The 15632-nt window shown below is 37.5% G+C and overlaps 1 protein-coding gene across 2 annotated transcripts in view; it reads left to right on the top strand.

Moving 5' to 3' along the window:
• The window catches only part of COL24A1 (collagen type XXIV alpha 1 chain), a 376860-nt gene that overhangs the window by 207735 nt on the left and 153493 nt on the right, over positions 1-15632 (top strand). For both annotated transcript variants that reach the window (XM_072648923.1, XM_072648922.1), the window contains exon 25: positions 10650-10694. In XM_072648923.1, coding sequence (XP_072505024.1) covers positions 10650-10694 — 45 coding nt within the window. The remainder of the gene's footprint in view (positions 1-10649; positions 10695-15632) is intronic.

Genomic DNA, 15632 nt, shown 5'->3' with positions numbered 1-15632 from the left:
CAGATGAGAAACTGAGGGAAAAAAGGTGTTAAGTGACTTTCCCAGAATTCCACAGGCCAGATGTGAACATATGAAGGTGTCTTCCCGATTCCAAGTCTAGTGATCTATCCACTTTGCCATCCAGCTGCCCTAATCAGTCAGTACATATTTATTTCCTTAGTGCTCCAATGTTCCAGACCTTGGAGATTCAGAGGCAAAAAACAAAGGGTCCCTACCCCAAAAAACTTAAATTCAAGTGGAGCAAACAATACATAAATACATATATACGTATGTGTGTATGGATGGATGGATGGATGGATGGATGGATGGATGGATGGATGGATGGATGGATGGATGGATACCTACAAGAAAATAAAGAACATAAAGGAAATAAAAACTAGGTACTCTGGAGGAAGGTTCAATGAGTTGGAAGAATGAGAAATATCTGATTTTAGGAGGAAACACCTGAGTCATTCTATGAAGAGAAATAGAGATTCTTTTTCTAAACTTTATTTTTCTTTCTTTTCACTTATTTTATCATGTGTCTTAGCAATGTAGTAATTTTTAAAATACAAATAGTGTTCCCTTTAAATACTGGGAACTTAATGTATTATTTGTGTTAATGAATTCTCCCAATTCCCAGTAGCAATAATGTTAATAAAAATCCTATCTCAATGAGGTAGTGCATTAAAACATTTGTTTCTTAGTAGCAAAATAACACAGTAGATTTTTGTCTTTCCTCTTCAGTCATGAAGCTCAGTGACTGAGTTTTAATTCAAAGCAACACCACTGAACAGCATATTGAAACTGACATGGCATAAATATCCTCTGGGTTTTTATTTTTCTTTTTTAAAATTAATCTGTCCTCAAACACTACCTGATCATTGAATAAATTAAAAGTAAGGAAAGTCAAGTCCTTAATGCATAGCTACCTAGTTCAGCAAAACAAATTCCTACATTGGTCATGTCTAAAACTGTATGTCTCTTTTGGCATTTTAAGTTAATGACCTCTCTGGCAAGAGATGAATGCTGTGTTTCATCTTTATTCTTTTGGATTTGTGGTTTATCATTGCATTGATCAGAATTCTAAAGTCCTTCAAAGTTTTTTTTCCATATATGATATCACATAAACTGTTTTCCTAGTTCTGCTCACTTTATTCTGCAGCAGGTCATAGTCTTCCCAGGTTCTTCTAAAACTGTCCATTTCTTCATTTCTTATGGCATGGAAATATTCCATTACACCCATATACCATAATTTGTTTTGCCACAGGTTACCATGAAAAGAGCTGGTATTGATAGTATCGTATAGAGAGGTCCTTTTCCTCTTTCTTTGATTTCTTTAGGGTACAGGCAAAGCAGTAATATAACTGGATCAAAAGATATTCATCTTTTATTAATGCTTTGAGCTTCATTTCCAATTACTTTCCAGAGTGGCTGGGCAGATTCATGGAAATCTAAGAGGCAGAAATGAGGAAAGGTTGCCTGGGGATCAGAGACAGAAGGTTGTTTGTGAGGGACAAGGAAGCTAGTTTGGTCAGACCATAGAATGCTTGAAGGAAAGAAATATGGGGAAGAAGTTTGGGGTCAGCTTCTAAAGGGTTTTAAAGGAATTTGTATTTGATCCTTGAGGCAATGGGTGGCTAATGAGCTTCTTGAGGAAGGAACTCATCTGGCCAGATCTGTGCTTTAAGAATTTTACTCTAGCATTCATCTAGAAGTTGGAATGGAGAGGAGAGAGATTAAAGCAGAGAAACCAATAACTAGTTATTGCAATTGTCCAGATGAGTGGTGATGATAGCTTGAACTAGGGTGGTTAGGGAGGAGCAGAGAAAAAGGGTTGTTAGGAAGAAGAACTGACAAGACATGGTAGTTGATTGGATAATGGAGATTGGGGAGAGTGAATTGTCGAGAATGACTCTAAGAGAATTGAAAACTGATGTCAAAATAATAGCTTTGATTAACGTTGCATTTTTACTGGTATAGAATCATTCCACTACCTTATACCACAACCTAATTAATTCTAAAAATTCTTAATCCACCAATTACTACTATTGTCTAGTTCACATCTCACCATTTTGTCAACAAGAATGGTATAAAAGACTTTGGCAAATGCCTTACTCAAATAGAGATGTGTCAACAATATATACAGTATTTCTTCCATTACTCTTAAAAGTACATTATCAGACCTGGCAATCAATTCATTAAAGCTCTCTTCTTTTTACATTACTTAGGAAATCACAGGATTTTAGATTCAGAAAGGACCTTAGAGGTAAACCTAGACCTGAACAAAAATCTTCCCTGCAGTATAACTGATATGTGGTTGTCCAAACTTCACCCTTCACCCACCACTTCCAGATGCAGTCACTCCAATTTTGGATAGCTCTGTTTGTTAGGAACTTTTTACTCTTACATCAAAACTAAAATTTGTCATTTCTATCCATTACCTGTAGTTCTACCCTTACTGTTCTATCTGCCACAAGTCTCAGTCCATTTCAGTCCATCCTGTTTCTATCAAAGTGATTTTCCTAACACATAGATAGAATCTTAACACCTACCACTCAGTTCCTCTATTCAGTAAATCCCAGGGGCTACCTGTCACCTCAGGGATCAATACACAATCCTCTGTTTAGTATTCAAAGCCCTTCATAACCTAGCCCTTGCACCTATCCAGTCTTCTTACATTTTACACAATCCTCCATATATTCTTTGATCCAGTGACACTGACATCCTTGCTCTTCCATGAACAAGACACTCCATATCTAAGCTCTGGGCACTTTTTGTCTTTTCCCCATGCCTAGAATTCTCTCCCTTCTCATTTCTACCTCCTGGCCTCTATGGCTTCCTTCAAGTCCCAACTTAAATCCCTCTCTTCTACAGGAAGTCTTTCCCAATCCCTCTTAATTATAGTGCTTTCCCTGTAAGTGAAGCATATCGTAACATAAATATCCTTTAGGGTTTTATTTTTCTTTTTTAAAAATTAAATGATCCCCATGCACTACCTGCTCATTGAGTAAATTAAAAGAAAGGAAAGGAAAATCCTTAGTACATAGATGAATAGTTTAGCAAAACAAATTCCTAGATTGGTCATGTCCAAAAATATATGCCTCTTTTGCATCTCTGTGCAACTTCTCTCTACAGCATCCCCCTGATTTAGCAGTCTAGTAATGCTGTAATAAAAGTAAATGAAGGTAGTCAGGCATAAACTTTTCTTGATGAAGCTGTGGTGACTCTTGGTGATCACTACTTATTTTTCTAGGTTTCCTTGAACTATCTCTTTATTGATATTTTTAGAATTTTGCCAGGCATCAGAATCAAAAGTGCTGACCTTTGATTTCCAACTTCATTCCTTTCCCGTTCATGGAAATAGAAACCACATTTTCCTTCTTCTAATCCTGTGGTACTTTTGCTTGTCTTCCAGATTTTCAAAGATCACCAACAATGGTGATCTTTCAAAGATCACTGGCAGTCACATCTGCTAATACCATCAGTACCTATCATATACTTCATCTTGGCCATTTGCCTTGAATTAATTAAGCAGCTAGTTGCTGCCTTACTACCTAGCTAGTGATTATTATTATAGCTAACACTTATGTAATGCTTTTAAAGTTTGCCAAGTACTTTACATATAATTATCTCGAGTTGGATATTAACTAACTCTCTATTGACTATTTTTGCTAAGTCTATTTTATTTCTTTAAATTGAAACCTTGTGTTGTAATTCCCTTCTCTATCATTTCCATTCCAAAGGTAATTCTAAATAAAACTGAAGCAATGAATTGGGCAATTCTGACTTCTGTTATCCACTAATATCCTCTCATCCACACTGAACAGTATCTTATTCCTCCGTTATTTAAATCTTCAACACATCAGATTCGGACAGTGTCTTTTCATTATTTTAATATTCATCATTAATCTCAGTTCATTCTGAGCTTTAGGACTCATGATATAATACTTCTAGCATCATGCCATCCTTTAGTATCCATTGTCATTATATTTTTTTCTTTCTGTATGTCTCTGTCTCTATATTTCTGTTTCTCTTTGCCTGTACCTGTCTCTCTCTGGCTCTCTCTCTGTCTCTGTGACTCTTTCTCTCTGTCTCTATCTCTGTCTCTCTCTGAGTCTCTGTCTCTGTAAGTCTGTCTCTATTTCTGTGTCTCTCTCTTTGTGTTTCTATCTCTGTCTCTGGGTCTCTCTGTCTCTGAATCTCTCTTTCTCTCTCTGTATCTGCCTCTCTGTGTCTCTTTCTGTCTCTGTCTCTCTTTCTCTGTCTGTGTCTCTGCCTTTCTTTCTCTCCATATAATTTAAGTCTGGTGATGTTTCTTGCATATTGACATCATTCTTTTTTTGTCAATCTGACCTTTTCTTCCTTCTCAGAATCATTTGTCTTTGGATTATGCAAAAGTAATTTTTGAAATACCCCATGTGTCTTTGGGCCAAATTCCCCTTTGAAATGTTGGGATATGGAATTCTTTTGATAAATTCTTTGCAATCTGTGCTCCCTCCATCAAACTCTCATATGGCTTTACAATCCTCATGCACCCAGAATTCTTAAGATGGAGGAGTTACATCCAGCTTTTATGAAAATTCTATGCAGGCACATATGTCTTGCTCCCTAGGTCACCCGCTTCCTTCCTGAGCACGTACATCCCAAATTGGTCTAGGCAAAGCTCAAAAACTTTCCAATTCAGATAAATAATACTAGTCCAAATCTGATTAACAGCAGCCTTTCATCACTGCTATTCAATATGGTTGTTGTTCAGTCTTTTCAGTTGTGTCCAACTCTCCATGACCCCATTGGGGTTTTCTTGTCAAAAATACTGGAGTAGTTTGCTATTTCCTTCCCCAAATTATTTTACAAGTGAGGAAAATGAGGCAACTTAGATCAACTTAGAGAGCTGGATTTAGATCTTCCTGAATTCAGACTAGCTGTTCTTTAATGTTAGTATGTAAATTGTGCCAAGGGCAGGACCTTAGGATCCATCCTGCACTCAGTTCCTTTTAGGTTAGGGCTCAGTACTGCCAACAGTCCTTAACTTGACCTGTCTCTTTTTCTTCCATATGCACTCATGAAATCCTGAGCTCCCATAATCAAATGTCTTTCTTCACTACATATGAGCTTCTTCAATGTAACTACTGAAATGCTCTCCTGCTTATCATCCTCTTATAGTCTCCCAACTACTCAAGACATACTTTCACCCTCTAACTAAGTCCTTTCTTCACTAAACCCATGCCAATTTCCAATCTCCCAAATTACCAACAAATTAAAGGTAGCGTGGTGCATTGAACTGAGAACATGACTCAAAGTCAAGAAGACCTAGATTAAAATCTCATTTCTGGCACATATTGACTGTCTGATCTTGGGCAATTTCCAGTATTCTTGGTAAATTTCCAAATAGCTATGGATGGGATCATAGGAAGCTTTATAGGTTCACAGCTACTCCTGCCTTATCTTAATTCTATACTACCACTGCCACCACCACCACCACCACCACTACCACCACCACCACCACTACTACTACTACTGCTACTACTACTGCTACTGCTGCTGCTACTTAAAATTACTACTACTATTATTACCACAAAGTTACTAATAATAATAATAGCTACCATTTATATAATGTCTGTTATGTACCAGATACGACACTAAGCATTTTTAAAATACTTCATTTGATCCTAACAGCAACCCTGGAAAGGAAATGCTATTATTGTCCCCATAACACAGTTGAAGAAACTGCAGTGACCAGTGGTCACATGGCTTGTCCAGGGTGGCACAGTTAGTATGTGTCTGAAGGAGGGTTTGAGCTCAGGTCTTTCAGATTCCAGATCCACTGCTCTTTCTACTGCACCATGTCTGATACTTCCCAAGGCTCCTTTTTTTACTTGTACAATCATTTCCTCCCAATTGTTCAGAATTAGATGTGGTTTATGGCTTCTCTTGTCATTTCCTCAACATATCGACAGACCACTTTCTACAAGAGGTCTTTTCCCTCTGAGATTACTTCCCCTTTACATTGTATATAATTTGTATATTCTACCAGTTTGCATCTTCTCACCATTGGAATATGAGCTCTTTGAGGAGTGGGAGGATTTGGGAATTTGAGTTTTTGTTTTGTTTTTGCCTTTCTATCCCTAGTGCTTAGAACAGTGCCTGAAACAGCCCTCAGCTAATGAGATTACCGGTAAAGCCAGTCAAGAATTTGTCAACTTCTCTACATTTAGTGGGGAGAGAGGGGAAGAGAGGGAGAGGGAAAGAGAGAGAAAGGAAAGAAAAGAAGGAAGAAAGGGAAGGAAGGAAGGAAGGAAGGAAGGAAGGAAGGAAGGAAGGAAGGAAGGAAGGAAGGAGGGAGGGAGGGAGGGAGGGAGGGAAGGAAGGAAGGAAGGAAGGAAGGAAGGAAGGAAGGAAGGAAGGAAGGAAGGAAGGAAGGAAGGAAGGAAGGAAGGAAGGAAGGAAGGAAGGAAGATCTAGATGTCTAGATAGCTGAAGTCTCCTGTCACTACTATATCAGGCTTCTATCCTGGCTTTGTGATCTCTTGTCTCTCCTCATCCTTCCTTTACTCCTGATAGTTTTACACCCAATAAAATATGATTTCTGTTACTCCTCTAGCTGACCCTCACCAGCATTTTCTCTACTATACTTGCATGAACTTTTCACATGTTTATGGCATAGACTTTATCGCATGCAATCTGGTCACCTTTTTTACTTAATTGGTTCTTTTTTACTTCTTTGTTAAGTTTTGAATCATTCCATTCATGAGTCACATTCCATAGCCTCAGTGGAAGATGTCACCCCATAAGGTTAAATTTACTTTTTATCTTTTATAATTTTTAAAATTTCTGGCCCTCTTTGCTAATATTAATTTTTGTATTCTCAACATTCAGCTAGCCTCAAATGATCTTTCATTGTTCCATGTTATTTTTTAAAACTCAGACATTCTGTGAGCGGTTTTTTTCTAAGATTCTTCAGAAAAAAAAATATGCCTTTTGAATTCCTTAACATTTAGTGGTAGCATATGCGCATTCAGACACAAGCAAGTTGCAAGACATCCACCTAGTGACCAGTCTTTCACTTGTTCAGGGCAATGTCCCTGCTAATTTGAAGGGTCTTTTCACTGGTACCTTTAATAGGGAAACCAACTTGATTCTGACATAAACCTAAATATAGCACACTCTCTCACACATTGGACAATTTCTTTTTCTCTCCTTATCTGATCAGACTTTTCAGTTAGATAATTCTCTTTTCTCCATAGCTCTTGCTATTAGCTCTTATGGCCAAATCTCCTAATAAAGTACCCTAACAAAGGGCCAGTTTATCACACTCCCCCATCATTCATTCTATTCAGTCATCCTCTGAGTAAGGTCCCAAGAGTTACTTGTTCACTTGAGCAGGCGGTCTGATCAGTGCTTAGCAGATGCTTGACAATTCATTTATATAGATCTTATATAGAAATCCTGCTTCCAGTTCCTTATTGTCTTTTCTCTCTTCTAACTTCCTGATTAGACTTCAGATACCATGTATATCTGGCCTCTCTACTTACTGGTATTTTCTGCCTTTTTAGGTCATGAATGAGTTTGAAGAAAGCAATTTTAGTAAAATTGTAGAGATGAAAGTGAAATTGCAAGATAACTCTGAGTAAGTGAGTAGGGAGGCAATGGAGACAGTTACTGGCACAGAAAATGCCATAGCTTGAGTGGGTAGCAGTGCCAAAAGAGAGAAAAGGGTTGATTAAAAATGGAAGGTCTTAGAGGAAAGGGGATTGAAGATGAAATCAAACGTTCAGATTGAGAATATTGTGAACTTGAGAAGAGATACTATATTACTTTTCAACTTTATATCTCCAATATCTACCATAGAATGAGCAGTACAGATAGAGGTTAAATTGAATTGAGAGGTCATCCTTGGCAAAGAGAGAGATTGAAGCATGAAAAGGATGCCTGATGACATAGAAAGGGTTAGAATTGCAGAAGAAGGAAATTGAGTAAGTTTATGTCAAATGGAAGGAACCATGCCTTTATTAGGCACTCACATCACACTTGAACTAAGCAAGAAGGCAAAAAGGAGGCATTCGATGCCCTCAAGGAGGTCTATTAGCTTCATCTAATGGAGGAAGATAACACACAAAATGAAGCTTAAAAGTTGAGTTTGGAGTGGGGGACTCTGAAAGTCAGAAACAAAGCTTAGGGGTGAATGAAAAATGGTGGTCCTGGTTGTTTGTTGTTTAAGCTTTTCAGTTGTGTCTGACTCTTCCTGATCCCTTTTTGGATTTTCTTGGCAGAAATAGAGGAATAGCTTACCATTTCTATCTCCAGATCATTTTACAGATAAGGAAACTGAGATAAATACGGTTAAGTGACTTGCCCAGAGTCACAGAACTAGTAAGTGTCTGAGGCCAGATTTGAACTCAGGAAGATGAATCTTCCTGATTCTTGGCCTCGAGCTCTATCCACTGTGTCACCTAGTTGCCCAATGGTGGGCCTGAGACTCTCAATAAAATGGAGGCCCCAGGACAAACTCACAAATGAGAGAAGGGGGTCACCCTATCAGAGGGAAATGTTCAGGCTGCAGATGGATGTTCCAGGGTAGATGCCCTATATACTGAGAAAAGTTCCAGAATGAAATAGCAGGTGAGTATGGTTCTGCATCCTAGAATTCAGGATCAGAGACTAAAATAGAAATTGTTGAGTTCTCAATTAAGTTCAACTTTGCTGAAAGTGAAGGATGACAATGGGGCACAGTTAAAATTTGAGGAGAGAAGAAAATGTATGGAACAGATGGTTAGGAAAATATGATTCAAAATCAATAGGAGGTGAACTTTTTAAAAATAACATGGAGCAGTGAGGGTTCAGTTAAGGTTAGATACGAACTGATAGTAGACCATAGCAAACTTTCAAGATTTTCTCCAGCCTTATTCTGCTTAGGAGTAGGAGAAGAGAGGATGAGGTCGGGAATTATCCAGCATTGTAAGTGAGTGGGACAGGATGAATAGAAGGTCAAGAGTGCAAAATGCATGATGGAATGATGGATAACTGTGTCAAGGGTAGATGAAAATGATCCCTAGATGCCAAGCAATGTCAGTGAGACCAGTGAGGATAAGGAACTAAAAGAATAAGTAGAGACAGCCAAAGTGAAAGCCACCCTCTTGTGGTAGGCTTTAATTTGGTAGGCTAAGGGAATGAGATAGTTGGAAGGATAGAAAGTTATAGGAGAAAAGGGGAACTTCAAAGCTAAAGATTTGGGCAATTGAGTAGTTTTGAGTAATAGTCAAGTCTGAGATATGCATAGGACTTGAGGCACTTGAGGAACTAGTCTCTAAAGATAATAACAATGACCAAAATTCTTTATAATACATTACAATGCACTATAATATGTGTCAATTAATTATCTTAGAATTTCTCTTGCTTTACTATATACTGTTAATGTTCTGGTTAAATCTTACATAAAAAGAGAAAATGTTTCTGTTGAAAAAGCAATGAAAGTTTTTGCACAAACAAACCCAATGCAACCAAAATTAGGAGGGAAGCAGAAAACTGGCAAAGAATTTTTACAACTAATGTCTGTGATAAAGGCCTCATTTCTAAAATATATAGAGAACTGAGCCAAATGTACAAGAATACAAGTCATTCTCCAATTGATAAATGGTCAAAGGATATGAACAGGTAGTTTTCAGAGGAAGAAATTAAAGCTATCTATAATCATATGAAAAAAAGCTCTAAATCACTATTGATTAGAGAGATGCAAATCAAAATTCTGCGGTACCACATCACACCTATCAAAATGGCTAACATGACAAAGAAAGAAGATGATAAATATTGGAGACAATGTGGGAGAGTTGGAACACTAATTCATTGTTGGTGGAGCTGTGAGCTGATTCAACCATTCTGGAGAGCAATTTGGAACTACACTCAAGGGGCTACAAAAATGTGCATACGTTTTGACCAGCAATATCACTTTTAGGATTGAACCCTAAAGAGATCATAAAAATGGGAAAGGATTCCACATGTCCAAAAATATTTATAGCATCTCTCTTTGTGGTGGCCAAGAACTGGAAATTGGGAGGATGCCCATCAATTGGGGAATGGTTGAACAAGTTGTGGTATATGAATGTACTAGAATGCTATTGTGCTATAAGAAATGATGAACAGGAAGACTTCAGAGAGGCCTGGAAAGATTTATATGAACTGATGTTGAGTAAAAGGAGCAGAACCAGGAGAACTTTGTACATGGAAAAAACCACAGTGTGTGAAAAATTTTTCTGGTAGACTTAGCCCTTCACAGCAATGCAAGGACCTAAAAAATTTCCAGTAGACTCTTGAGGCAAAATGCCATCCACATCCAGAGAAAGAACTATGGGATTGGATTGCAGAATGAAGCAGACTATTTCTCTTGTGTTTTCGTTTGGTTTGACTTGGTTTTTCTCATGGTTTCTCCCACTCATTTTAATTCTTCCATGCAACATAACTAAGGTGAAAATATATTTAGTAAGAATGTATGTGTAGAACCCATATAAGATCTCATGCCATCTAGGGGAGGGAGGAAGGAGAAGGGAGGAAGGGGGAGAAAATCTAAGATTTATGGAAGTAATTGTAGAAAACCAAAAAACAAATAAATTAATTAATAAAAAAAGAAAAAGCAACAAAAATAAAGTTATTTAATCGCTGTTTTACACCCACAGGGAGAATCAGGAGATCAAGGACACCTTGGAAAAGTTGGGGAGGCAGTAAGTTTACTTTATCTTTTCTGGTCTCTTGTTAAATTTTTACCATCTATATACATTTTCTAACAATTCTATTAACCAAGTATAGTGCTAAAAAAATATAGTATACTTCTCTTTCTATTCTAAATCTACCAACTTAGTAATCTATTTCTAAATTCTTCATGAAAAAATTAAACTTACAGAAAGGAAATAAGAAAATATGGAGATGATGCAATATAATTTATACCACTACATGACCATAGTATCATTCATTTCATTGTGTAGATTTCTTTTAGCTCTGTTTAAATTCTATCTAAATTTTATCATTTGTGTTCACATAAAAGTCACATATTATTCAAACATAATTTAATGCTAGTTTTCTTTTGATTTTGCCTGGTAGTTAGTAAAATGAAATGAAGAAGAAATAAAACTTTAGCTTTTTAAAATAACTTGAGAGAGTTCTACTTAATCTAAAGATTCTAGTCACTGTTAAACCACTAGGCAAAAATATTTTTAATTATGTTGTGATTTATACTTTCCATCTAAAACTGTTATTAAGTTAATGATGTTGGACAGATTGACAAAAAAAATATGCTGCATCCTATTCTGTAATTGATAGATATTGTGAGTAGGCTCCAATTCATTCTTTCTATGGGAAATTAATCTTAATAAAATAATAAAAATCCTTTTCAAAAGGGAGAAATATACTGGGATGGCATTGTAGCAGCTCCCTGAGATCAGACTTATGGACAGTCCAGTATAGTAGAAAAAGGACTGAATTGGAGATGGGGATGGATAAAGGGACAGATGGCTGAATGGAGAGAGAGAGAGAGAGAGAGAGAGAGATAAAGTAATGTTCGACCTCGATTTGCCACTACATTGTTCAAATAACAAACATACGCTTACCTAAAAGATTATTTTATGGAGAACTCACACAAGGTAAGCATTCACATGGTGTTCAGATAAAGCAATACAAGGACACTCTCAAGGTATCTCTGAAGAACTTAGGAAATGATTGCATGACATGGGAGACACTGGCACAGGACCACCTAGCATGGTGTGCCCTCATCAGAGAAGGTTCTGCATTCCATGACTCTATGAGCAAAGACAGAATTGCAGTAGCTCAAAAGAAACATGAGATGTGCAAATTGAGTCGCATCTGCACTCCAAATGTTCACATGGACTATTTTTGTCTGACCTGTGGTGGAGCCTCCCAAGCTTGTATTGGTTTGATCTGCCACAGTCGGACACACTGTATTTTGATCCCAACATAGTGCTGTCATTTTGGTCTTCTTTGAAAAGGAAGGAAAACAACCAGATGGTTGTGACCTTGGTCAAGACGTAACATTTTTGGACCTCAACATCTTTATTTTTGAAATGAAGACACATAATAGATTTCTAATATTCTGTGACTAATAAATCCCATATTCTTATAGTTGATGCTGATACTTATAAATTTGTCCAAATGCTTAAAAAAAATTCTAGTGTACATTGCTACCACCTCCTGATGCATTGCCTTAAATAAGTTGATTAACCATCATGTGAATTGATACTTCTTTTCTTTATCCTAATCTTGTCTTTATCAAGTTTAAAGGGTGCCCCTTAACTAAGCATTTTTGGGATACTTAAAATCTAGTTCTGTCTTCTCCTGAGGGCATTCCAACTAAGCTGAATTTGGCCAGCAGGTGGCAAAACTGGGTCATAAAACAGGTGACAGATTGAAGAAGCTAGACAGGGTTGGCCAGGCCATGAATCTGATGAGATGGGCTAGGATCTAACAAGAGCTGAACCCAGGGTGGACATAAGACAAAGAGCCAAAGAACAGAGCAAGTAGTCATGGTGCAGGTGAAAGGCTGATTCAAGATCTAAAGCTAGCAGATGGGCCACTGGGCCAAGTCCTTGACGTGCAGTAAATCCTCCAGGCTCAAGGATCTGACCATTTGTGATGTGCGCTTTGCCCAGAGGGTCCAATATATATCCTAAGAGAAGGGAGTCTAGTCAAATAATTTGTACAATCCAATCAAATTTGTTGCCCAAGAGCACCTGGTAGATAATAGTAAACTAATGGAGCAAAAGGAACCAGAAGCAGCTCTTGGACATCCTGGTTTATCCTCTGCCTCTGTTAAGACACCTCACTCCCCTTGAACTCAGTTTCCCCATCTGTAAAATGAAGGGATTTCACATTCAGAAGTGTTATTTATTAAGTGAATAATGTTGGACTAGTTAGAAATATACAGCTTCCTGTTGTGATTATCTTGCTCTGACGATCTCTGATATCTCATTCAGCTCCAAGTCCTATGTAAGTGACAGACACTTTTAAAGAGAACCTTGCAAGTCGTTCCAGTACTCGCTTGGGAAACCACTTATGTTATTTCTAACTTACTAAGAAACTAAGTGCAAGTCAGAAAGCAGAAGAATTTCATAGAAGAAAGGAATAAAACTCTATTATATAACCCTGGGGCTGAATCAGTTTGTTTTGGATCCTAGTAATTAAATTAAACAAATTAATTTAGGATATATTATCAAGTGTTATTAGTTTCTGAGAAGCAGTGAAACACGATAAACTAGCGGCATTAATGAGTTTAGAATGTGAAGCAAAATTTTATTGGAGTTGAGGGAAAAAACAAAATGATTTTAAAATGCTTAACAGAAAAGTTCATTTGTTACTGTAGTCAGCCACAATACCCTGCTATAAATTTGCCTTGAGATCAGTGTTCTAGCTTGATGGGATTTGATTTTGTTTCATTTAATGGGCCTTATTCTTTTTGTATGAAGAAGACTGTTGGTTGTGTATGAACCTTCTAGCTACCCAAGAATCGGGGAGACACTCCATTCACCTAGTTGAGCACAAACTCTTCTTTGGAGGATTCCCTTAGTGTGTAGTAACTGGATTGGAGAGTGTCTGCCACCCACTCTGCCCCAGAGTCGCCAGCCTAGTGTATTTCATTTTTTGTTCTCGTTGTTTTTTAGTTAATTCAGTCATGCCTGAGTCTTTGCGAACCCATTTGGAATTTTCTTGACAAAGATACTAGAGTGGTTTGTCATTTCCTTCTCCAGCTTGTTTTACAGGTGGGGAAACTGAGGCAAACAGAGTTAAGTAATTTAGCTAGGGTCACAAAGCTAGCAAGTGTCTGAGGCCAGATTTAATCCATGTTCTCCTGTCTCAAGGGCTATCTCTCTATCTGCTGGTCTAGTTAGTTGCCCCTGCACCCCAAAAAACAGACAATAAACAACACTATGGTAGAGCTACTGTAAGCCTCATAAAGCAGAAATTGGATTTTTTCTTTTACCAAACTCAGTTAACAAGCTTTTATTAAATGCTTTCTGTTTGTCTGGCACTATATTAAGTGCTAGGGATACAAAGAAAGGCCAGAACAGGATCTCCGCACTCAAGCACATGTACCTCTGCATATTTTCGAATGAGATCATATCCCAGCTAGATACATGACCTGGGTAAATCACTTAAGCCTCAACTTCCTCATTTATAAAATGGAATAATAATACCTATATTATCTTCTTCAAAGGGTTTTTGTGAGTAAAGTGCTTTATAAACCTTGAACAACAATAAAAATATGGAATATTATTATTGTTAATAATTATTATGAATTTCATAAGACTTAGTAAGACATAAGACATTATGGATTTCAAGACTTAGTAAGATACCACGTCTCTATGTTGGTCATAGGATCACAGATTTAAAACAGGAAGGACCTTGGAGGGCATCTAGTGAGAAAACTGAGTCCCAGAACAAGAAAAGGACTTTACCCAAGTCAACCAGTTATAAATAGCAGAGCTGGGGTTTGAACCCAGGACTGTATATAATATTTGGCTTCCCTTAATACAGCATCACTGCAGGAACCATATTTTTTTTCTGTTAATTCAGCCTAGTATTATGAGACCCCAAAAATCAGAAGCACATTATTAACTGCTGGGTTTTGATTTTGCACAAGATTATAGAATAATAAGATACGGTTGCATTTGTGGTTCAGTGGCCGTATGTCTGGTAACTGTAATCCTTGATTTGTTGGTAGCATCACATTTTCAGATAAGAAAGTCAGAATTTATAAATAACACTAAAATAAGATGTTTTCAAAGATACAAAAATGGAAAAGTCTTTTAAATTTATGGTAAGCATAAAAGGAAAACCACCAAAGGTATTGATGGGCAGCCAGGTGACCCCAATGGCTAGATGTTGGGTCTGGAGTCAGGAAGACCTGAGGCCAAATGTGGCCACAGACACTTAACAGGTATGAAACCCTGGGCAAGTCACTTAACCTCTGTTTGCCTTGGTTTCCTCAACTGTAAAACGGGTGCAATAACAACACCTACCTCCCAGGGTTGTTGTGAGGATCCAATGACATTATAATTGTAAAGTGCCTGGTACATTATAGGGGCTTCATAAATGCTTATTGCCTACTAAATGCCACTATAAGTCCCTATTCTGTCATTAATGAGCATCACAGGTGTCAGAGATGAGTTGAGAGAATGAAAAACTAAAGTGTTCCATGCTTGAGTGAAACATTCCTTTCTTAGCGAGACATTAAAAAGTCCCAATAAAAATGAAACAGGATTGGTTTAAGAGAAGGAGCTCCCAAGTAATATCCAGGTGTGCTGGAGAGTGTGCTTACACAGGTGCTGTCATTGTCATGCCCCATGTTGTTTGCTTGGTATCTTGAATATGTCATCTTGGGAAAAGGCTTCCAGGAAAAAGTAAACAGGGAATATAGAAGTAGAGAGGCATGCTAGGCCATTGTCCCAATAGCAAAGAGGAAGATCCTTTCAGGGAAAAGAGATTTAACAGTAAACTACTTTTCACAAAAAAAAAAAAAAATCGGTTTAGGTTTGGTATTGAAAAATGGACCTAGGTTATATTTCTTTTAAAAAAAATTTACGTTGATATTTCCCAAGGGCATTCCATCCCCCACTTACTCCCCCCCCCCATAATATCCTCTCATAACAAGA

Source organism: Notamacropus eugenii, chromosome 2 (assembly GCF_028372415.1).
Source record: "Notamacropus eugenii isolate mMacEug1 chromosome 2, mMacEug1.pri_v2, whole genome shotgun sequence".
Lineage (NCBI taxonomy): Eukaryota > Metazoa > Chordata > Mammalia > Diprotodontia > Macropodidae > Notamacropus > Notamacropus eugenii.
This window is presented reverse-complemented; position numbering and strand designations above follow the sequence as displayed.